This window comes from Apaloderma vittatum, unplaced genomic scaffold (assembly GCF_000703405.1).
Source record: "Apaloderma vittatum isolate BGI_N311 unplaced genomic scaffold, ASM70340v1 scaffold43063, whole genome shotgun sequence".
In the NCBI taxonomy this organism is placed as follows: domain Eukaryota; kingdom Metazoa; phylum Chordata; class Aves; order Trogoniformes; family Trogonidae; genus Apaloderma; species Apaloderma vittatum.
This window is the reverse complement of record NW_009707194.1, coordinates 1-21,849: the sequence shown is the minus strand read 5'-3', so window position 1 is coordinate 21,849 and position 21,849 is coordinate 1. Positions and strand designations below refer to the sequence as shown.

General features: G+C 38.9%; 1 protein-coding gene across 1 annotated transcript; it reads left to right on the top strand.

The window, feature by feature from the left end:
* Positions 1-36: 36 nt before the first annotated feature.
* Positions 37-20,973, top strand: TMC3 (transmembrane channel-like 3). Its single transcript, XM_009866072.1, has 22 exons — positions 37-146; positions 1,411-1,554; positions 2,844-2,919; positions 5,645-5,726; positions 6,505-6,611; positions 7,600-7,698; positions 7,792-7,934; positions 9,380-9,527; positions 10,425-10,468; positions 10,633-10,780; positions 11,553-11,662; positions 11,821-11,899; positions 12,344-12,607; positions 13,850-13,978; positions 14,584-14,651; positions 14,892-15,020; positions 15,857-15,967; positions 16,497-16,622; positions 17,977-18,055; positions 18,253-18,295; positions 19,105-19,402; positions 20,133-20,973. The coding sequence occupies exons 1-22, from the start codon at positions 37-39 to the stop codon at positions 20,971-20,973; spliced, it is 3,378 nt and encodes a 1,125-aa protein (XP_009864374.1).
* Positions 20,974-21,849: the final 876 nt, after the last annotated feature.

Genomic DNA, 21,849 nt, shown 5'->3' with positions numbered 1-21,849 from the left:
GCGGAGTTCCCCCGGGCCGGGGCAGCAGCTGCCACCATGGCAGCAGCAACGGGCTCGGCTGCGGTGAAAACTGCCAAGTCCGGCAAGAAGTATCGAACAGCGAAGCGACACGCCGGCATCTACACCTACCAGGAGCCACCCCACAGGTAAGAGACCCTCCTCCCTCCTGAAGTGCAGGTCTGCCTTATCTAGCATAGAAGTATGGGACCTTGTCTTTTCAGTGGGACACAGTGTGGTAACATGGAACGGAGCATGAGAAAAAGCACTCTTCTCTCTGGAATTAGATGTATTTAAAACCTTTTGTTGGTTTTTTTTTCTTTTTTTTTTTTTTCACCAAACTCATGTTTTGTACCACAGCATGAACACTGTACATAAAACAGTGTAACTCCATTATTGTAGTTCAGGGTATAGCAGGATAGGAAATTATACATTTCCCTTGAATGCTCCCCATGACTGAGGGGTCAGGACTGTAGACTGATGGATCAGTGGTCTGACAAAATGTGTCCTCTGAATGTTTTTACAAGGTATGGTTTAGGTTATGATTTATTTCTAAGTGATTTAAAGGTGTTGCTTTTTCAGCAAAACTGCAGGGAACTTTCCCAACAAGTACGTGGCAGTACAATTAGAAACCTTCCTAGTGGTTGTTGCAGTATTTCAGATCTCTTCATTCAGGGGGAAACAGTCACCACAGATTTTTTACACATAAACCTCTGCAAGACTGAATATTGCAGCTGTTTCATACACGTACGCTGTTTCAAACATGGAACTGTGGGAGCTGTAGCTTAGCAAATGTCGTCACAGCATCAGAAAAGATGATTTAATAATCATCCACAGAAATTTGTATCAAAGCACATGGGGTTTTTTTTACAGGGACAAATAATTTTTAGTGTGCAGTCCTACTTTCCCATCCCTCGCAGCAGGGGACAGCACAAAGGGTGACAACAATCTAAGCATCTGTTCTCCCCATTCTAACAAGAAAATATTTTATCATTATTACAATCAAAATAAAAGGCCAACACCGTGTGGCAAATAAATGAATGTTAAGTGCTCTTGCTGGAAATGTTTAGACAGCACTTTGTTCCAGAAAAATATACAGAGTGCCTTCCTAGCATCATGTACAAACTGTATGGCTGGAAATGCTCAGGGAGGAAAGACTGGGATTCGTGGTTGGGAGTGGGAATAATTTATGACTGAGCAGCAAGCGGTGGGGAGAAGAACATCCTGGAGATGGGGAAATCATCCAAATTATTCATCAACTTTAAAACAATAAGGTCATGTGAGTTTCCTAGCTTACTGACGTTATAGTGCTCTAATAAGTTGGATCCTCTGAAAACCAAGAGTTTGCTGAGGATCTGAATGGGAATAACTTGTCTTGTTTTCCCTCTCGTCGGGTGTGTCCTGGGCTGCCAGCAACTCGGACGACGATATCAGTGAAGAAAAGGCTGAGAGCCATGACCCAGAGCAGATCTTTCAGAACATCCAATACCAGAAGGAGATTATGTCCAACATCCGCTGCCGGCCGTGGCCGATGAGGCGAAAGCTGAGGGCACTCAGGTAGAGGTGTTTGCACAAAGGCTTTTCAGGCTCACTGACTGTGACAGTGCTTCCAGCCTCTCAGGAGCTTTTCAGCGTGAACTGGAAGGGATTGTGCACAGAAATGATTAAGAGCTGCTAGGAGAGCATGCCGTGAGGATGCTCTGACAGGACATGAGAGCTGGCTGAAGGCAGCAGCCTCGGGGCAGAACGTCTGCAGGTGAAGCTGCCCCTGTGCGTGCCTGTGCCTCTCTTGGTCACTGTACTGAAAAGAGAGCAAGAAATCACGTTTTGGCTATTAACCATTAACCAGTGTGTCAACTACTCAGTGGTCTATGGAAAGGCTGTTGGTAATGCTCACTAATACGTTTTTAAGCTGAATTGTTGCACTCTGTCCCAAAGAGGAGAAAACAACTTGCCATTTTCAAGGTAATTGGACACAATGATTGCACAGTATGAGAACAGAAGCTGGTCATAATCTTCAGGTAATAAATTGTAAATGGTAGTAAATTCTGGACACTTGTAAAGTTTTAAAGGTATGTTCAGTGTAGTAATAACATTTCATGTCTTACCATTGTGATTTTTATATTAATAATTCCAAATTTCCAATGAAAGTGAGTGCCTAACTCTTTGGGCCACCCATCACAGCGCAATCTGTTTGGGGCTTGCTCTAGTTTTCTTTTCTGGCACCTTTCTCTTAAAACCTTGTATGATACTAGGATGGCATTTCAGTCATAGGGAATCCCTACCAGCAGCAGAGCCCCTGTGTAATCTCAGAAGCAGAGAGATTTTCTTCTTTTAGGCAGAGTCTGTGACTTGCCTACCTGCTCCTGTTGATGAGATTTTGGTGGTCCCCATCCACTTTCTGCTGACACAAAAGACTGTGTAGGACCAGATGAATATGCATCTGTTTGCATCTTACAAGAGCTGCGAGGTATTTGCAGAAGAGGTGTTGGTATCAATGTGAGATTAACCAGACGGTAAAGGGTATCTTTTTATTTTGCCCATTTGGGTTGCGCTATTTTATACTTAAAGACTTTCAATTAAAAGGACAGAGAAAAACATTAGAGGAACAGAAAGCTCTCCCTGCAGTCTAAGTTTTCAATGCTGAGTTTTCTCAGACAAAATTCTCAGTGGTTTTAAAGTATCAGTAAAAACCTCAATAGGAGAAGAAAAAAGCTTTGCCTGGATAAGGATTTTTATGGCGAGACAGTTCATGACTCTATTTCAGGCCATTTGACAATTTTGCTAGTTCTACTTTTGCAGAATAAAGGGATTAATGTAAAATGAACTTCAACCTTCTCATGCAGACAGGCAAAGGAGATTGTGCTGAAGTATGAAGGGAGGCTCACTAGAACACGAGGTTACCAAGCTGCAGGTGCAGAGGTATGGCTGCTTTTTCTTAAATTACAGCTCTTTCCTATATGAAAAAATCATTTGCAGTTTTCATTTACAGAAGTGTCTGTTTGCTATGTAGTCCTTATCTCCAGCTTAGAAGCTCTGTAGAGGGAGGAAAAACAATTGAAATCTTTTTGCTTTTCCTCCCCCGCCCCGTTGTTAATTTAGTAATTACATTTTTTTCAGACTAATTTGATCTGTTGAGGGATGAATGGCCTTCTATTAACACAGTATAAGCTTCCTTCTGAAATAATCTACAAATATTGATGCCTGCTAGAGGGGGTGATGGGAATGAGATACCAACAACACAATGTCAGTATTCTCTGAAGAGCTATTTCACCAGACTCTGGGGCCACAGTTCAATAGTTTAGTATGAAAAATGTGTCTATCTCTTAGTTTCGAAGGCAATCCTAAAATAGCTTATAGTAAATACAATGTTAAAGAAGGTTTTTGCTTGCATAATATTCAAATAATTTGAATCTAATCATAGCAAATCTACTTACACCACTGAAAACAGACCCTGCTCCTAATTTCTGGAGATCGATAGCATGTAGGAAGTTGTCCCTAATACGCAACCAACAGAGAAGAGATCTTCGGTCATCTAAGCAGCCAAGAATGTTTTTGTCACTTAATGAGCAGACTTTTAATGTGTCACTTATCTTAATTCTGAGAGGCAGAGTTGTGGCAGTAAAATAGAACACCAGGCATTTTTTTTCACATGAACAAGCAAAAGGCTTCATATATATCTGTTGTTCTGTTATGTCAGCCCATAGCAAAGATTAAAAGTACTACTTTTTAATTTATTCTGCCTTTGTGTGTGTGGCAAATGCAGTGGAAGTAAAAAAAATGCTGTTAAATAAAATACCAGGTTTAGTCTTTGACTTGAGTGGAACTAGGATGTTACCTAGAAAGAGAACTGCTAATGGTCTGCAATACATGTCAGTAAATCAGAGATTGGACTCATTACTTGTTTATATTCCCCTTGCTAGAAAAAAAAAAAAGGAAGCTTTCATCTTAGAGTTCACAATGAATAAAAGTTTGTATCTAATCTAATTACTTCTGTTTGTGTGTATTTGAAGATACTCAGCATGGGGATATAACTCTGCAGTTAATTAGCACCAATCTTTATGTGTAGGGGAATTGTATTCTTTTCTCCTAGCACAAATTAAGGAAGACAGTCTTTACATTAGGGCTAAATTCAGCAAATGCAAGAGAATGAACTGCATTTTTTTTCATTGGAAAGGCTTTATTTTAATGTATTTTCTCAGAAAATCGTACGGTGATCAAGAAGACAAAAATTGTAGCACAGCAAAACAAGCACTCCATCATCAAAATTAATAACTCAATGGTTGCACACGTGCTAAGAACATAATTTGGCTGTAAAATGTGTATGTTTTAAAATAAGTTTTAAATTTGGCAAAATACACACGGTTCGTAATTGGACTGTCCACTCATATTATTCTTTACATAAATCGTGGTCAAAAGATCTTTTACTGTTTTGACACTGATTTTTTCTTTTCAGTTCAATTATTTAATGTTTTCTTTGTATATTTTTTCTATTTGCAATTAATGCCTGATGTCCGTACTCTGTATTCTAGGAATATAAATTATTTGCTCAGGTATGCAGTAGTCAGGAAAAGAGATAAGAGCTATTTTACTATAATTCTACCAAATACTACTCCCACACGGAGTGTGTAAATCTGCAGTACAACTGGTACAAGCTACCTGATTTCTTTCTCAGCTTTGTGAATCCTGCTTTCAAATGAAAGTAGCAATCCCTGCAATTCTCACGCAATTCATGGCATCTATAATTTCTTTATTTAATTAAAATGCTTTCCATTCATGCAATAAAATACCCATACTACCATAAAAATTAATTAACTTTGTCCAAAAAGATTGATGATATATTCAGTAATTAAAATGTTAGTTATTCCTGTTTTGGTTTACAAGATTAGATTACATGGTATAATATTAACACTGCTGCTGCCTAAAATATAGTGGGGTTTTATCAATATCTAGCTGTACTAAAAATACTGTATAATGTATGATATACAATCATTTGACTGTTGATGTAAAGTTATAGCTTTAATTCAACAAATGGGAAAACGCACTCAATTTTGCATATGCAGATTTTGTTTCTTCTCCCACATGCATGTGCACATCCCACTGTGTGCAGGAAGAAGCTTTTCCTTTGACAGTGTGAAAAAACAGATGTTGAATAAAGACTCTACAAAATACAGCGACAGGTTTTCTGCAGGTGTCAGCTGTAATACACAGAGCTGAGAATACATTAGTTGAATTTGCTGCTGCTGAACAAAAATGCTTATTTGTCTTCTAAGAGAGGAGAGGGTGACAGGGAATGGTACACGTTGGCTTCCTTCTAGTGGTTCCTCAAGGTCCTTATGTGTAAAAAATGTAGCTTGGTGGCTCCTGACCGTGCCCTCAGAAGTGTATAAAGGGAGTTCTGTCTCATCTTTGCTGCTAAGCAGAGTCAAGGACACCTGTGCCCCCTACGTTTTGTGTGATTCTAAAACCCACCAGGATTGCTTTAGCTCACCCTGCCCATTCACATGCTCCAAGATCTTAGTAATTAATGTTTGTAATGTTTCTGGTGATTCAAAATGGAAGAGACATGAGCAGAAATACTATGTTGTTTGGAGTTTTTTACATTCAGAAGTGTCATGTTTCCCGTTTCTCTGCTTTTTTGTCTCAGCTTTGGAGGAAGTTTATTCGGCTTGCATATAATTTTGTGGTAATCTTTATTCCTTGGGAAATGAGAATAAAGAAAATCGAGAGTAAGTATAAAGATTTAATGGTATTGAATAATAAATCCCTGTTCGGTCCCCATGTGTTGCCTGATCTAGTTGAGAGACGTCCCTGCCTGTAATATGGAGGTTGGATTAAAATGATCTCTAAGGTCCCTTCCAGCCTAGGCCATTCTATGATTCTATGAAATAATATTTGTCAAAGAGTTAAATGCAAACTTTCAGCACCGATTTTTTCATTTGAAACTTTGCTTTTTCCTCTTTTCCCTCGCGCCTTAGACACTGCACAGGTCTCATTTAAGGTCTTAGTTGTGGGTAACCTTTTTAAAAGTCAGACTTGTCCCACTGTGATTCTGAAAATGCAGCAAGACTTGGTCAGAGTTTATCCCATTCCATGGGGCAGCATCCTGGGGCCAACATCCCCAGACCTGCCTAGGGCTAAGCATGGCAGTAGCCTGTGTCACCAGCCCTGGTGACTTTAAACTGAATTAAAGCAGCCCTTAAGATGGCATCAGCAGCCAGGTCATACGTCTGTGCTTCAGTGGTAAAGGAAAATGGGTGCATGATGTCACCCAGCTTAGCAGCTTCTGCTGTAAATCCTGCTGGTAACCATGAGAAGTCCCCAACAGAGTTTGTGTTGAAATTACATTTTCCTCAATGACATGTTAAGATTTTTTGCTGCTTTGTTCTTTACCCTGCATAAAAAAAGGTTTTTCTTTTGCTTTGTTATTCAAATAATACCTCATGTATAAATGATATGAGCTTTTATAGACTGTGTAGCTCAGATAACTATTTTTTGTGGTTTAAGGTCATTTTGGGTCTGGAGTTGCCTCTTACTTCATCTTCTTGAGATGGTTATTTGGGATCAATATTGTACTCACCATAATGACAGGAGCATTTGTAGTCTTACCAGAGGTAAGAATGCGTTGTTAATATTTACAAAAAAGTGCTTATTGTTGCACTTTCTTTCCGGAATTAAACAAATGCCACACTTAAGGACATACATCGGCTTTAAATGTACTATTTAAAATGAATGATTTGAAGTAAGTTTCCCTATTAAGAGGGCTTTTTTTCTGCCCAAGGATAAGAGATTTTTGCTATTAGTGTTAGACGTGGTATTCTGTCAACATGGTACTAATGCTTTTATAGAATACGTTTGTATCAGATTACTAAAATGGAAAACCAAATCCTAAAAGCTGTAGCTGGTGTTTATACACTGAAGTCCTGTTACTGTTGTTTACAAGCAGAAAAACACAACATCCCTCTCCAAATCTGTCAATTAGAAATAATTTTCTGGAAGATCAGAACACACAACTTCGTTTAGTTCTTGCATGCAAGTAAGGCTGTTTAATGTGAAGATATTCATAAATATTATTTAGCCTCACCTAACCTGTGCTTTAATAACACTATCAGAAAACATGAGAATATCAGATTTTTCTTCTCATTGGCTGAACTAAAAAAACAGTACCTCCAAAACAAAAAAGTGAACGGCGAGATAAAAAGGCATTTGCCTTCATGAGCAAAAATACTTTTTTTAAAAGAAAAGTAAATTTAAGCTTGAAACACCATTTTGAGATCAAACACTGGCATTTTTAACTTAAAAAATGCTTAAATTAATACAAACATAACTTTTAAAGCTATCTCTCTTTTCATTTCTCAGTGATTTGGAAGATGCCAATAGAGCATCAGATTTCCTCATAGGTAGGCCACTCACAGCAAAACCTCCATCTGATTTAGTGAAAAACGAATGCAGGTTTTCACACGGGGTTTCTAGTTTAGGACCGACCCAAGACTTTCTATTCCGACAGAACCATTTGTGTGGGCAGCTCTCAGTGGCTTCCGCTGCACAGCCCTGGGTCAGGCGGGCTCGCACGTCTTCTGAGACCTTCTCTCTCTTTCCCAGCTACTGGTGGGAGCACCGTTCGGCAGCACAGTCAGCAAGACCATCCCCAAGGAGCATATCGCATCTGCTCAAGACCTGGACACCATCTGGTCACTGGGGGCAAGACTAAACCTACTCTTTATTGCTTTGCTTGTCGTTGCTCTGTTGTAATCATTACTTGCTCTTCTTACTTACGAGCTCTGGTCTTTGCAGGGTTACCTCCAGTACTCGGTTTTGTTTTATGGCTACTACGGTCGTGACAGGAAGATTGGGAAAGCTGGATATCGGCTGCCTCTTGCCTACTTCCTCGTTGGAATGGCAGTGTTTGCTTATAGCTTCATCATTCTCTTAAAAAAGTAAGACTTCTCATTTATTGCTCTTCTTAGGTTATATGTTCAGGCAATAGTTAATGGTCTATTTATCCCACTTCCTCTGTATTTATTCTGCACAGTTCCGTTAATCTGTTCAAGTCTGCTAATATCAGGGAGGCAGACTGAGGTAAATTCTAGCTAGTTCTTGCTTAATTAATTCACACTTTCTTCAGTTTCCCAGTCTATAAAAGGAGGGCAGTACAGAAGACGATCTGTGTGCTTTGTGCTTCTATAGCGTAAGATCTGTTCATTAACCTCCTTTCTGGTTTCCTCTTTCCCACTAAAAATACTGCTATGAGAAAAAATGTATTTTAAGTGCAATTCTTTCAGCATTATCATTCTCATCTATTGAAATACAAATATAAAAATTCCATCCTAGATGTAATACCATCCATGTTGTTTCAGCCGCTATGTGGCTTTCCTGAGCATACGCTTAATTTCTTTGCTGTTGAAGGGCCAAGAGTAGGAGTTCCTTAGTGGAGAGAGCAAGACTCGGTGCTGACCATAAATCCAGGACTGTGCAATGCTTGGAGAGGGGCAAGGTCACTCTATCCTCTCCTGATTTCCTTTCCTTTCCCTTCTGGATACCTATTTATCCAACAGTGCAGTCCAGAGACATTTTTAGCACTGCCTGTAATAATTCCCAGTTTTGAAGCTCAACCTTTGTGTTTCATTTATTTTTATTCTACCTGCTGGTTTTTGCTAAGGGTCACTGATATGTTTGGCACTAATCAACACATTTGCAGTTTCTGGATATAATTAGTTCTTCTTCTGACTTAGCTCACTGATTCTGCTTAGGTGCTTACTGTTCCCCTTCTAACATTGTCCTTTTGGATGCCCTTTCTGTCATAAGCCATTAATCTTCATTTCATTTCTCACACGTTGCAATATTTTGCCCCCTTGCCTATCTGAGATGTGTAGGTGGAGTTTTCTTGCTTTTTTCCAAGGTCTGTAAAATGGCACTGGGTTGTTGTTTGTCAATAACATATATTTTGAGGTGAAAACAATACAGAAAACAAACAGATCTTGTGCATGATCACTAGTGTTGCCAAATTAGCTTTGTATTCACAATAACAGACAAATTTAAATTTTACAATCTCCAAGTAGAATCCAGCTGGAAGATACTGTTATTAAGATGTTTAACTTCACAGCTCTAGTGAGATTTATTCGTCAGTTATAAAGAATGTAAATATCAAAATGCCCTTCCACCGTGAATCACTTCTGCACTAGAATAAAAGTGAAGTTCATGCTCTGGACCTCACCCTGGTTTATTTTCTTCAGAAAGCTGCCAACCCCACCACTAATTGCTGCTAACTTTTGGTAGTTCTAAAGATGTAGACAGCTGAAAACTATGAACCCAGGCAGTGATTTCCTTCACACTCATCTTCACGCATTAACAACAGTTGAACATTTGTTATTTTTTTCTACAGAATGGCAAAGAACTCAAGAATGAGTTTAGCAAGCGCCTCCGATGAAAATTACACTTTCTGTTGGAGGCTGTTCTGTGCTTGGGACTATTTAATAGGAAACCCCGAGGCTGCAGAGAGCAAAGCTGCCGCCATAGTTAATAGCATCAGGGTAAGTAACTGACCTTCAGATTATGCAGAGCTGATTTGTTGTTAACCTGTAAAGTATATAAGTTTTTCCTCTCATTCCCTTGCACTTCTTATTGTTTTGGTATTTCTTGAGAGATTTGTTTGCCTAGGGGAGGGATGATATCGCAGTCACATCATACTCGCTGAAACTGTTATTCTGCCTCAGCAAGGCCATTATGTTGTTCTTTGGCAAAGTTTTATGTAATGCCACCGCATGTGTGACAAGGAGTTAGACCATTAGAAACATTTGCCTGGCATGCAACTTCATTAAGTAATAAAATCAAATTCATGTTAACAATGTGAAAATACTAATTTATTTTATATCTTTATAACAAATGATCCAGAGACATCTTACAGCTCTCTCAACATTAGAAAATTGCTTTAAATACGGATGTTTTCCATTTAGAATTAAAGAACAGATGTGGTTTTCATCAAAAGTAATTTATTTCCCAAATTTGGTATATTCTCATTAAGACATTGAACAAAATTACTTCAAACTATTAAAGGACAATTCATAAGCTATGGTATTTATTTATTGCAGTGACTGAGGATAACTTTTTACAGTTCTGTATTATATTACTGACACATGGATTCCACAGGCACGTTTTGCCTGGTAGTATAAAGCTCTGGTTGTACCTCGTTGAACTTGCATGACTGAAAGTGCACATGTACTTGATTACTGTGTATTTCTCAGAAATTTCCTTGACTATTTAAGTTCACTTAGCACTCCTAAAAAGGTATGCAGGACAGACAGGTGTTTATCTACTTGCAGTTTCAGGATGCCAAGTTTTTTATTAGTATACCTGATACCGTCTGTGAAAGATATGTGCTTTATTTTTGCTGAATGCTATTCAAATGATAATGCTGTGTTTCTTTCAAGGAAGCTATATTGGAAGAACAGGAAAAGAAGAAAAGCAAAAACTTGTATGTATATAAGATAATAGATACTTTTCAAAGCACTGTTTCAATGCAGATAGCAGTGCTAATCTGCTTGTCTAATACCTCTAAAAACCATGTTAGAAAAGACCCCTCGTGTCATAAGACAATCTACTGTACTGGCTGTGTCTTTTTTTTAATTATTTTTCCAGGGCAGTGACTATAAGCTTAAGAATTATTGCAAACATCCTCGTGCTTCTCTCACTTGCTGGAAGTATTTACATCATCTACTTTGTCGTGGATCGATCCCAAAGGTTAGAGCGCACCAAAAAGGAATTGACTCTTTGGGAAAAAAATGAGGTACGCTGTCTTTATTGTGCCCCTGTGTTAGAAGCAGGATTATTTTCTCAGGGCTCTCTGTAGCAAAAGTTTGCACTGAGGTGTAAATCACAAGAGATGAGCCAGAAAAAATGAAGAATAAGTGGCTGGAGCAGCCGTTACCTGGACCTATTTTCGCCCACTTACTCCCTCTGCTCCGCATCAAGGTGCGTCGGGAAGAGCATGTTGCAGGTCCTCACTTCACAGAGACTGCAGTTCTATCTGGCCCCTGTTTTGTGAAGGCAAAGCATAAACTTTCCTGTCGCTTACAAATCTACTTTTGTGCCCGTGATTGAGCTGAGCGAACCCTGGGCCAAGAGTCTAGAAAGGAATCAGCTCTGACAACAGCTAAGGATGTCAGCTGGGGGATACTGAATGTTTTTTGAATATTTCCATCCAGAGGAGTGAGTGGCTACCGGAGAGCAGGAGGTGAATAGGTATGGAGAAGTTACTCATCCATTTCAGAGGAAGATGATAGCTTCTGTTTCCCACATTTTATGTTTTTATTTTAATTAATAAAGTAGTAATTTCAAAGCTACAATGCCTGGAGAAAAGATTCCTGAGAGGTATTCCAGATCTGTAATTTTGGGGCAAAACTACTGTTATTACTAATGTCAATAATAGCTATTTAAGCATCTTCTCCAAGAAGAGCAACCACCAGAATGTGAGCATCAGCAGTATTTCAATCAGCACTCAAGATACCACAGAAGATCTACATAATAAGCTACGAAAATGCTGTCTTTCTGTTCTGTAGGTAAGCGTAGTGGTGTCACTGATTACAATGATTGCACCCTCTGCTTTTGAACTTGTGGCAGCTCTGGAGATGTACCACCCAAGGACCACTCTTCGCTTCCAGCTTGCCAGGTATAGGCACTACGTAGTGTAGAAAATATGTCGGAAGAAAGGGAGGAGGAAGAAAGATGTGTTCTCATCACATTTTAGTCCAGCCAAAATGGAGAACGTATGAAAAGCTGATGGAATAACAACGCTGATAACCCATATCTTATTCTTGTTGTTTTCAGGGTCCTTGTTTTATACCTGGGAAACCTGTACAGTTTAATCATTGCTCTCCTGGATAAGGTGGACAGTATGAGTGTCACTGTAAGTTTAACTTGATGTTTTCTGATGTGTAAAGCTAGTAGACTTTATAGATAGAATTTCTTTTATTGTGATAATATATTAAATCAAATGAAATTTTTTTTTGAAATTGATTAAAACATATTACATTTTGATAAGATTGTAAAGTTTAGTTTTTATTGTTCATGTACAACTACTCGTAGTTTTTTAGGATCAGTTTGATTGCTCATGTAACACAATAAATAGATTTCTGTGCATTGCTTAACTATTTGAAAAAAAAAATCACTTCAGGCCAAATATTTCTAGTTACCTAAAATCAATTTTCATTATTGTCCTTACAAGTGCCATCTGACTCCATACATGGACAGTAACTTAAGAGTCACCTAACTGCTGCATGAAGAAATGCCTCTAGTTGTGTATGTTGTAAAAGGTACAGAAATCTGCATATATGTACAATTGAAAAAGTAGCTTTCAGGACACTTATTATTTCAGGACTCTGACGTTAACAACAATGCAAGTAATTCTACCACCTTCTTAGCAACCAAAACTCTTTCTAAAGATGATAATTTATCTACAACTATTCCTGATGTACAAATTAAGAGAAACAGCATTGTCACATTAGAAGAGAGTCGCACTCAAGGCTTGACGATCTCTGACCCGCTGGTTAACGAAACAGCTTCCCTTAACACCCAGAACCCACAGGATCAATGCTGGGAGACATATGTTGGTCAAGTACGTAATTGTTTTACTATATCATCAACTTATTCCTAATCCATAGCTGACAAAAAATTAGAATCATGTTGGGCTGTGTTCAATTACAGAGGTATTTTTTTAATAAATTCTAGAATTTAGCTAAGGATTGGATAGGAGGAGTAAAGGCTACAGAAAGTGATATGGCCACAGATACAAGCTTTGGTTTTTGTTCAGTGTTTACAACATGTTTAGTGTTGTACAAGTGTTCTTTTGCCAGGATTCAGTCTGTCTTCAGCTCTGCACAGGCAGATATCTAGAGATGTGTGACACAGATCCTATTATAATAAGATACATCCTATTAAACTCATACAGAAAAACACGACTATAAAAATGTATGAGCGGTAACATGCAGCCTGTGCAGATTCAGATTGCTTCCTGCAGAGATGGAGATGCAGACCCAAGACAAGCATGAGATTGTGCTTTTACTCATCAGTACAGTATCTCTGAAGTCTCTATTCATTCCACCGAATCAAGTGTTTTTCACTTCTTCGGAGACAAAGAGGACGCCAACAAAAGGTTTCACAATGCTGTTAGTTTGTAAGAAGTGAGCAATATTAAAGGTCTTGTTTGATCATCTGGAGCGCAAGATCCCTCATAGGTTTATTTGCCTGACTTCTAGTCTTATATGCTCCTCTCCCTACTGCACAGTCATCAGCAAATTTTTCAGTTGGTGTTCATGGGATTTCTCTGTTTTTTCCCCAGCATGGGCTAGAGATATTCGTAACTGAGTATTTTCTATTTAATTGTACGTTTCTAAAGCTCAATTAAACACAGGATAACTGCATTCATTTGTAAGCACTAAACAAGTGGCTTGATGATCCTACTGCCATTGAGTTTTGGTTTTGTAGGAAAAATAAGCATTTCACATCGTGAAGTACTTAGCAAATATTACAACAGCCAGTATAAGAAAGGATTGGGTACAATATAAAAAACAACCCATTTCGGTTTATCTAGATAAATTTTCAGAATGGTCAGAAGGGTTTTATTACTGCAAGCAATAATGGGACACTGGAAGCTTGATCATATTTGTTCTTGCTAGAACAAAGACAAGTAAGGGAAAAGTCAAGCAGGAAAAGCTTAAAAGGAAATAATTTCTATATTCAAATTGTATTTTATTAGGATGCAAAGTTTGAGCCAAAATACAAGTACAAATACAAAAGAGCCATATGCAGTCCATTTGTTCCAGAATGACTCACTATGTGTGAACAATATGTATTTCAGGAGATGCTAAAGCTCTCAATTATCGACATGATTTTCACAGTCGCAAGCATCCTGCTAATTGATTTTTTCCGTGGACTGTGTGTCCGGTATTTAAGTGATTGCTGGTGCTGGGATCTAGAAAGCAAGTTTGTAAGTACAGTCTTTATTTTATCAAACTAAGTTGCTGAAGATGTAGTACTGTAAATCTTTAAAGCCTTTCAACAATAAATAATTTCTTGGTAGCACACAGCTATAAAGGCCCAGCTCACACCAAGTTTAAATTGTAAAGGAGTAAAGGCTTAAATGGGAAGTTTTTCTCAAGCTTACTCCCATAGCTATGATACAAAAAAAATTCATCTTTCCCAAAAATGGAGCAGTGCCAGAGTCAAAGATGAGACACAGGGCACGGAGTTGTTCCCCACAATGTAGTGGTCCAAGAAACAATAACCAAAAGCATGTAGCCCTTTAAGAAAACTACAGCGAGTAACATTTGGTTAGGAAGAAACTGTCGGTGTGAAAGGCTGTTCTTTGTCCCTAACTAAAGTGAAGGAGAGGAATTAGATTGTTTAATCCCTCGCTGCAGGGTCAGTTTTACTGCGTTTCCACTGCCTGCCAAAAGCCAGCATTTGATCTGGATGTTTCAGGCTATGTGCTGTTTGCAAACTGCTTCAGTCAAATGCTTCTGATAAATGTTCTAAAAAAAACAAAAAAAAAGATTAATACAACGTATTTATCCTGCACCGTGTTTCTTGTAGCCAGAATATGGAGAATTCAAAATTGCTGAGAATGTATTACATTTGGTCTACAACCAAGGAATGATATGGTATGTAGTACATAAGCAATTTTTCTTGTCCATTGTTGGCTGATCACTAAGTCAATCTGATGATTTCCAGTGAAACCTACTCAAGTGGGATATTGCTAATGCAGTCTTTTATACTTCATTATAAGAAGACACTGTCTGTTGATAGTGAGCTGTTGTTTACCTGTTATTTTTTCATACGTTCTTTAGCTATTAAAATGGCTTTTGCCAATGCTGAACACTGACATGATATTATTTTTCCAGGATGGGAGCTTTCTTTTCACCTTGCTTACCAGCATTCAATGTTCTCAAGTTAATTGGACTCATGTACCTGAGGAGCTGGGCTGTGTTAACGTGTAATGTACCACATCAGCAGGTTTTCAGAGCATCTCGGTTAGTCAAAATAAGAACAAAAGATAAAGAATAAATCAAAGGCAGACAATGGGAATGTCTTCTGTGCATAGGAACAAAATGACAGGAGATTTTAGCTCTGAAAGCTGACATACTTGACAGCAATACTGATAGAAAAGGTTTGCGAAAAAGAGAAAACCAACAACATAGTTACTGAGAAACTGGAGGGTTTGTAAAGCCGAGTTAGTCAAAGATACACAAGGACCAAAAAATCTGTCAGGGAATATTCCTAGGCCAGTATATGTGGCCTAACATAAATGCTTTATTTCCACAGAAATCTGATTGAGCACAATAACCTGCATGCATTAACTGCTGCAAGTCCTATTTCTTAATGTTTCTTTCTTTGAAAGCTATGAAGTATCTGCTTTTGTCTATTGCGTCGCACAACAGGTTATCCCATTTTCCTCTATCACTATAAATATCTTAATTATTTGTTCAAAACGGAAATAATTTAGGGCACCTTTAATTCTTAAGAATCAGTTATTTCTAACATGTTTTAAAGGTGAATCAACATCTGCCACTGTTGTTCTTCCCCAACACAACCAGGCAGTAAGGTCAGTGTTTATAGAAGGGTGTTATAAACCATTCTCCGGCTGCAGCAGTGGCATCTGGAAAGCAGCACAAATAGGATTTCGAACATTAGGAGTCTGTTTAAACCAGCTCTGTTCAGACTGTCTAGTGATTTTGATTAGAAGGATTTTGATCTTTCAGAAACGTAGACCTTGAACCTGTTTGGTAGACACAGACTTGCACCTTTTATGTTGCCTCTGTTGTTCTCTCTGATTAATGTAATCTGAAACACATTACACCTCTTGCAGATCCAATAATTTCTACTTGGCCATGTTGCTCTTCATGTTGTTCTTATGCATGTTACCAACAATTTTTGCTATTGCCCGGTATAAGCCATCTTTGAGCTGTGGCCCCTTCAGGTAAGTTATAGTGGACTAATAAAAATTGCAAATACTGTTTTTCACTCTTTCACAATAAATTCATCTGGTTCAATAATACTCAAATTACTGCTTAAAAAAAAAAGTTGATAGATAGGAAAATGGTTTTCTTCTGCCACTATTTTCCAGTTTAAGTGTGATTAGGTGAATATGTCAACGTTCTGAGTGAGGCTCAATATTTTGCTTTATATACGTGGCTCTGTTATTTTATATTTACATCACATAATGTATCACAGAGGAATCTAGCATGCATCACCATCTTGTGTCTCATTTCAAGCACCCTCCAAACCTGGCCAATACTTTTTGGCTTTGGTAAAGTTGTTGAAATAATAAAGAAGTTGCTTTTAATTTTATTTTACTTTTAATTTTATTTTATTTTTCAATGTACTGTTTCAAAGTAATTTTGGGTGAAACTCCTTGTTTATTTAGTGCATCACTGCTTAACAAATTGCTGTACCTAGGATTTCTTATAACTTGTCTTTCCATTCTTTACTTTTTTGCTCTCCTGTAGTGGACAAGAAAAAATATATGATATTGTTTCTGAAACAATTCAAAATGATTTCCCCACATGGTTCAACACAGTGATTACTTATATCAGCAGTCCTGTAGTTGTCCTCCCTGCACTACTACTTTTATTGTAAGTACTTTGGTTTTCACAGGCAGGTTGAACTGATTGTATTAACACTGACTCTGGAGAGTCAACTGTTGATACTGAAGAATTAAACTGTATTATTGTAACATTATTAAGCGTATCTGAAAAAAAAAACCCTCACCTTCTTGAATATATGGTATATGGATCAGACAGGAATAAGAGTATGTTAAAAAGACTATCATCACATGTTCAAAAGGAATTTCTTGTTCTGGGGTACTGTGTTTTAGCAAGTTCAAGTACTGTGTTTTAGCAAGTTCACTACACTGTGCCAAGTTTTGCAGTGCTGCTGATTCCAGGAAGTTCTAAAATCTTTCAAGAGCTCCCCAGAAATTAATTTTCCACTTCCTCATGGTCATTAGTTCAGTTTATGACTGTGAACAGGGCTCAGTCTATCATTTAAAGAAGCTACTCAGTCATCCTGATTTCTGACAAGAAAAATCAATTACGAAGGTCTGCTCTTAAGTGTTAATGTAATATAACTTGCTGCAGACTTTCCAGTGGAAGCCTTTTCTTACTCTAGCTTCTAAATAATGGTTTACAGCTGGAAATTAATATTTGCTTTCAGCTGTTTGAAATCCACTTTGTTCTATGAAGTATCATTTGTCTTGCATATACCTTTGTATCATTTTTTTCCCCGTAAACTACAGACAAGTGCACAGTTTGTCCCACCAGTGGACTTTTCAGGCAAATCAGAAAGACTGAAGCAATACTTCCTATTTGTAACTTTTTCCTGTAAGGTCCTATCCATGTAAATATGAACATATTTACAGATTTAAGTAAATCTATTAATGGCTAAGCACTTACGTAAATGTTTGTTATATGAAGTCTAGCTATAAGACTTTACTTCATCTGAAAGCCAGTGCAATCCATTACGTCAGGCCAGATCTGATGTTGGCTGTGCCAGTGCAAACAAGGTCTTACTGCAGCAGGTCAACAAAGCCACACTGGTATCAGTGTGCAAACTCAGCTCTAATTCTGGTGCCTCTGGTCTGTAACCTTGGACTGGGTAAAAAAAGTTGAGAAAATATTTACTAAAATTTTCATTCTGAGCATGTTCAGAATTTAAACAGCAAAAAGCTGGAAATGCAACCAGGGTTACATGCACAATGGAAAGACCTGCAAAAAACACAACTCGTACTGCTGTTAAATCTGTTTTCAGTGTCGTTTCTTTTTCATGTATGTTTGCTTAAAAAAGGCTGTGATCCATTATCATGGTATAAAGGAAATGCTACAAAGCAGCAACTGAACCTGTATATCATTTTGATGACCTGTAAACCCTCAAAGAGAAAGCTGTCAAGAATGTTTGAAGTGACTCATAATACACCTCTTTCACTTCTAGCATGCTAATCTATTACCTACAAAGTATTGCTAGATCCTTAAAATTCACCAACAATCAACTGAGAATGAAGATCCAAACAGTAAGTAGAGCACAAAGTATTTTTTACACGTAATTTTGCGAGTTTTCAGTAAATACTAGGTTAATTAAATCTCTACGGTCATTTCCAGTGTTTCACCATGTAAAGCCAATCTCGTATTTTTCATCCTTACATAGCAGTGGATTTACTTTCTAATCCATAATAATTTACCGCTGCTTATTCTTCTGTATGTATTTTAGGAAAGAACCGAGGATAAGAAAAAGGTGGTTCAGATGGCAGTAGGTAAGTGTGGTGAGCTTTAGAAATGCTACTATTAATAAACATATGGATGCAAAACCATTTTGATTTCTTATACATATTCAACAGCATTTTAAAAACTGTATTTCCTGTACAGTTCTCCTTTTAAATGTTTTTTGAGCTCAGTTTGACTTAGTCTTGGAAGCACTGAAAGACAAGGTGTGCAGTTTATACTTAAATGAGAAAATACAGAAAGAGTGCTGTCCTAATAGCTCCCAGTGAAAGGAACAAGTAAAAATTTGCCAAGCCAAAGAGAAGACATGATGCAGTAGCCTTATGTCTTGATCTTAAGGGGCTGCTGTGACCTCCCTACAGCTGTCCAGTGAAATACCTAATGTACGGCAATATAGTGATCAGGAGTGACTACTAAGGGCAATGAGGTATGTGTCCTAGTTGGAAGAAGGCCAGATTAATCTTTTTGGCTGTGACCAGCACAGTCACCGGAGCCACCGTCATATTGGTTGTGGTGTACAAACCTTCATACTGATTGTGGTGAACTAAACCGGGGCTCCTGAGGAGCTATTGGTTTTTGCCCACTTTGGAACGCTACAGTGCAAAGTTCAGTGGTTTTTTTCTGTTTCCCGTTCCTGCATCTGCCACGTATCATAGTATGCCAATCCACCTCTTTATTGCCATGTGTCCCAGGGTGACACCAGGTTCTCTTTCCTGAACACAATCGGGTTCTGTGAGCATTGGATCCCCGGACTGAAGGGTGAATTTGAGCTAATGCATTTACATGGCAGCTTCTAAATTTAGAGACCTGGACAGTTCATGTAATAACTTCTGTTTTCTAGCCAGAATCCAAAATCTGGAAGGGAATGACAAGAGACCAGAACAAGAAAGTGATATTATCAGCCAGGAGTCTTCAGTTCGGTCCTCAACTCCCCGAAAGAATGGCAGTGTCCTGAACTTTGAATCTCCCGTGAGCAAAGGCACCAGAATACAAACTATTTCTCAGTCTGTGCCCCAAACTGTGCCCTCAACTGATGTTGCAAGACCTGCCAACGCAACTCCCACAACTTCAACATCTTTAACACCAGCTCCCTCAGCATCAAGTATACAGAAACCAAGAAATGACCATATGACAAACAGGCAAGACTGCTTGGGTTTTCAAATGGCATTTTTTTTCCAGCAGCTCTATGATGTACCTGTGTTTGTTTACAAAACAGCTGTGCATTCAGAGTGCCTAGGGCAGTAAAACAACTGAAGAATTTTTTAAAAGCAGATTCATTCATGGGTATCATTCAGATTGCAGGTGACACCACCTCCCTAACTCTCTTCCTTAAATGAGACAGGATTAAAAACTTTTGAAATGATGTAGTCAGAGTTCACACACAACTCAAGACAAAGTGAATGCTAAGCTTTCCCTCAGGTATATAACTAAAATAGTTTGGCAGGGTACGTTTTGGGTGAAGAAGACACACAGAGGAGAAAAGGAACTCTTTGCAGAGTGCGTGTGCACTAGTTGTAGAACAACCGGTTTTGGACATCAACAGACTGATGCTTTAAGCTATCTTTTGGGTTTTTTCCAAGTTATTAGGTAAAGAACATTTCTCAGAATAATAAGAAAAGAGAATGGGAGTGTAACTTGAGAGGTCAAGTGTCTGCTGCCTTTTCCCAGGGAACCACAAATACATCCAGTTTCTAGGGTAGGTTTCTCAGACTGGTCCTAAAAATTTGGAATAAGGGAGATTCTGTAATCTCCACCCTTACAATCTAGTGTTTGATTTCCAGAGCAAACAAATTTTTTATACCTTTTAATTACATTGTGAAATAAGCATGTATCTCAATCTTTCCTTCCTTTTTCTTCTCCTTTGTAAAGGTACCCAAGCGTTGTGCATGGAAGTGCAAGTGAGCTCTGTAAAACAAAGCCCTACACACCAGTGACTTTAAAAAAGCACACTGAAGATGTTCATTCCGAGCCTCTTTTCAGAAAAAGCATTCGGCAGGTAAATCTGGATGCCCTTGGGGCACGGGCTCCTGTTTTCGTAGGGCGTAGACCATACACTACCAGGTATTTTCTTGTTAATGAAAATGAGTCCCGCAAAAAATCACTCCGTTCCACCTCCCGACTCCAAAGGCACTTAAGAAAGGACGAAGCGGGAGATATCATTGAGTTGTATCCACGCAATGTCAGAAGATACGTGGTTCGAACACCACACCAGATGTATTCCCCTCATCCCAGTGAAGATGAGGAGGATGAAGAGGAACTTGCGAGACAACTCATTAACATATCCCATCGCCCTCGCTCACTGTCTGATCTTCGTCCAGCACCACGATTTTACATTGGGGAACGTGCTGATGGCCCTGTTCTTATGGCCAAGGATGTAGCCAGAGTGCATTACAAATCCTGGGACGATGGTTTTGAGCTAGACCTGGACAGGCCTCCATATGCTTACAAGAAAGTGCACCTGAACTATCCAGAGCCACGTGTGAAACCAAAATCAAAGCAAAAGCTGGAGCAATCTCTAACAGAATCTGATTCTATTTCCATAGAATCCAGCAGTGATCCACAGAACAGCAGCAATGACCAGTATATCCAGGTCATTCATAGCAAGGAAAAGTACCCAAAACCTGGAACAAAGCTCACCAGAAAAAGATCAAAAAACAGTGTTGATCTCAGCATGTCTGAGCCTAACGAACTGGTATGCTCAAATGTCTGAGAAAGTACCCCAACCCTTCTGTGTTTTGAACAAGTGAATGTGCATTTGTTGTACTTGCTGTTTGAGGTCTGTCAGAGTAACTACGAAATAGTCTTTGCAACAGCAGTGTATGCAGCTACTCGAGGTAGGAAAAGTATAGTTAGCCTTATCTTTTACTGTTGAATGTTACCTTGCTTTGATATCACAACTGATATATTGAAAAAAATTGGAAAATTATTCCAATTTATTACTTACTGTTACACTGCTAAAAACCAAAATCCCTGCCTGCTTGACAGTCCAAAGCTATGTACTTGGGGCGCTTTAATTAAACCAGTACAAAAACATGTCAGATGAGGTTCTCTCTGTCTCTTTGACACAGTCACAGCTAGAGATGCTTCCACTGGAGAACTCCAGTGGGTAATCAGCTTCGTGCAGGTAAGAGTTGCTATTTACAGTATAAATTGTGACATCTCGATGTGCCTAGTTTGACTATGGTGCAGATCCAGGCAATCGGCCACAGGGAGGGTTTTCAGCGTGTGCTGTGCGGGCAGCAGCTGCAGGGCGCCAGCCGGGGGATGAAATCCTTGACCCTGTGCTCTCTGGGGAGCAGCCTCAGCCCGGCCTGTTCCACTTCCCTGCGGAAAAGTTCCTACCCCACGGCCTTTAAAAGCCTTGCTTCTTTATTCCTAATGCAATTCGATCTCGTTTCTCACACACCGCTGTCATTTTACACCTGCTTCAGACGCCGGAGATTGCCTTTTTATTTTTATTTTCTTTCGCACCGTGTGGATGACGCTCTCTCTAGGTGAGCTAACAGCTCGGTTTTTGGAGGACACAGGCGGCCCGAGGGGCGCTTCCCCAGCGCCCTGCCCGCCGGCTCCTTTCCCCGCAGGCTGC

What these genes read in the sequence shown, in the direction of transcription:
- TMC3 (XM_009866072.1), top strand. Translation starts at nt 37, where the DNA reads ATGGCAGCAGCAACGGGCTCGGCTGCGGTGAAAACTGCCAAGTCCGGC. An exon ending in AAGAAGAAAAGCAAAAACTT is followed by an intron (nt 10,469 to 10,632) that starts GTATGTATATAA and finishes TTATTTTTCCAG; the next exon opens with GGCAGTGACTATAAGCTTAA. An exon ending in TACAACCAAGGAATGATATG is followed by an intron (nt 14,652 to 14,891) that starts GTATGTAGTACA and finishes TTATTTTTCCAG; the next exon opens with GATGGGAGCTTTCTTTTCAC.